This window comes from Sinocyclocheilus grahami, unplaced genomic scaffold (assembly GCF_001515645.1).
Source record: "Sinocyclocheilus grahami isolate Dianchi unplaced genomic scaffold, SAMN03320097.WGS_v1.1 scaffold3475.1, whole genome shotgun sequence".
Lineage (NCBI taxonomy): Eukaryota > Metazoa > Chordata > Actinopteri > Cypriniformes > Cyprinidae > Sinocyclocheilus > Sinocyclocheilus grahami.
The window spans coordinates 29,197-31,915 of NW_015508597.1; the positions used below are offsets into that span (position 1 = coordinate 29,197).

The window sequence follows — 2,719 nt, forward strand, 5'->3', positions numbered from 1 at the left end:
CTGAAGATGAACACGAGCAGAGCAGCATGTGTGCAGCGAGCCGGACACTGAACAGTGACATAGAACAGTCTGTGCAGTGCTGCTTCAAGTCCAACACCTATTGTGTTTTATTAGGAGACGCACAACAGTTCTTCTGTGGCTTTATAGGTATTTTCACCTACACAATTTAGCAAAATCAGACAATATTGTGTCTAATATATACCACAATATTAACTTCTTATTATTGAATTGTTGTAAATAAATATCACATTTGCAATTGGTCAGTGTTCAAAAAATGCTGGTAAATCACTTCATGTAGCCCTACAAGAGTGATTACTGATAAACTGTCTGAAAAAAGAAAAAACTGTCTAAGTTTTTAGAGAAGAAAAAAATCACCCACTGACTTTCAAAGCTGCTAACGACTTTCTACTTTGAGGACCTTGATAGAAATGTAGTGGAGTGAAAAGTACAATATTTGTCTTTCAAATGTAGTGAAGTTAAAGTCATAAGTTCCCAGAAAAAATAATACTCAAGTAAAGTACAGATACTCAAAAAGTGTACTTAAGTACAATACTCAAGTAAATGTACTTAGTTACTGTCCGCCTCTGCTTGTAAATCACTGACAACTCTAAAAGCCTATTTCAAGTCAACATTTTCATCAAAATTCAATTTAATAGGCCCCATGAGGTAAAAATGTAAAGCCTTACAGTTGGTGAGAATTTTTTGGCACTGAATAAACCTGTCGGCTGAACTAACTGTAGCACAATATGCAGGATTTATGGATGAACTGATTAAATATAGATAATCACATTGCAGACATATGCATTTACAGTCTTGCATTTCTTACCGCCAACATTAATTTAAATCAAACTCACAGCGGCACTAAAAGCTTGCACTTACAGTTACAAATTGAATTACTTTTTATTACAGGAGTGACACGCATTGGTCGTGATGATGCCCCTGAACCTCAGGACATCACTATTGAGGGTCCCGGCATTGAAGCCGAACACTGCAGGATTGAGAACAGAGGAGGGGTCGTCACTCTTGACCCATGCAGACACCTGTGTTCACTCGATGGAGTTCCTGTTACCAGACCCACACAACTTACGCAAGGTAACCACAATAGGAATGATAGCGCTTCACTGAAAATGCATTTACCGCATGCATGTTTTTGTTTGTTTACTTTGGAAAACAGTGTCTGAGTAAATGAAAAGGGAAAGAGGTTTATGACCTGGGAATGAAGTGCATTATGTATTGGAAATGCATAATGTGTCTTTCCAGCAGGGTCTTGGTTTTGGACGTCACACTGAGTTTAATTAGAGTGGTTTTGGATCTTTTCTTAATGCGACGCTGTGACTCAGAGCTTCCAGAAGTGTTAGAGTGAGCTACCGAGCTCAGCTTTTCTTCCCCAAGGTTGTATTTTCCCATAATTCCTGCATTCTTTAGCCTCACTGAGTTCCTCAACGAACGATCCATCATTCTCTATGCTTATTTTCTTTTATATCTCAGTGAGAGCAAGTCAGATAAATATTTACCAGACTTATTCTGACACTTTTCAGTCATGAAGTGCAAATATTGGCGGGACTGAGAAATGTAGCCTCCGCTTCTGTCTTTGTTTCTGTGGGAGGGATATCTATGCTATGTGAGCAATACTAGCCTGGATACACAAGATCACTGAAGAGGCAAACTAGAAAACCTCTAGATAGGAGCTCAAAGAGATCGCTACTTAAAGCCCAAGTAAGGGGAGTAGCTGCTGAGCTAGAATACAGCTATCCTCAGATAGCTATATCCTAAGGGTCTTATGAAAGGCTTATAGACCAAGATAAACCATATACAGCTAGCCTCAGATAGCCAGGTAAGACCTTCCTTCAAAATTGCCCAGACCACAGAGAGTGGGCTATATGCTTACAACCCTAGCAGGGGAGATAACACTGTCTTAACAATATTAGCAATAATTGAGCTGGCACACAGCTATCCTCAGATAGCTAGGCTCTAGAAAAAGGGAACCATTGCAATTGCCAAGACCACCAGCAGTGGGCTGTCTACTTAAAAACCCTATAAGGGGAGACGTTCCATCTCTTGTCATGGTGTGCTGTTAAAGTTGTACACATTGTGCCCTTTTTTGGGTAAATGCTTGGGGCCTGCAGCTCTGAGAGCTAAAAAGTTGTCATTTATTAGGAAACAAAGGGTAAATGGTGTTTGGTCATTTATTAAGCTAATGCAGTATTTACTAACTCCCATTAGATCATTTGCTCGAAAAAAAACAAAGCCTTAAGCCCAATTCACACGGTATTAGTATTATCTGGGGACCTTGTGTGATTTTGAAATTACCCCCCCACATCTGAATTTTGAGTGGTGGATAGTTTATTAAGGAATAAGCGAAGCCTGTGATTTTACTCGAATTTACTGACTTATCTACATCAACGTCGTTCCATCAAACTTGTTCCGTGACTCTGCACAAATTTTTTTTTTACCTGATCAGACATGTTTAAAGAGGCCGTTTCTCAGTTTCCTATCAGATTCCTGTTTTTTGGGGGGGTTTTTTGGAGGTAACCTGTATAAATACTGTACCTAAAGCTTAATTCTCTTGCTCTATCATTATTCAAGACTTTTTTAGAACATAAACTGTAATAATAAATGTGGTTCCAGTCCAGACTCGTCATCAAGCAACACACAGAACAAGTTATGTTGTGATACTCCGAGTCACATCGGTGACCGACGAATTGGGATATCGCTTCGA

The 2,719-nt window shown here is 39.4% G+C and overlaps 1 protein-coding gene across 1 annotated transcript in view; it reads left to right on the forward strand.

The window, feature by feature from the left end:
- The window catches only part of LOC107576308 (heat shock 70 kDa protein 12A-like), a 19,009-nt gene that overhangs the window by 11,006 nt on the left and 5,284 nt on the right, over nucleotides 1-2,719 (forward strand). The window contains exon 3 of the mRNA XM_016262508.1: nucleotides 910-1,092. Coding sequence (XP_016117994.1) covers nucleotides 910-1,092 — 183 coding nt within the window. The remainder of the gene's footprint in view (nucleotides 1-909; nucleotides 1,093-2,719) is intronic.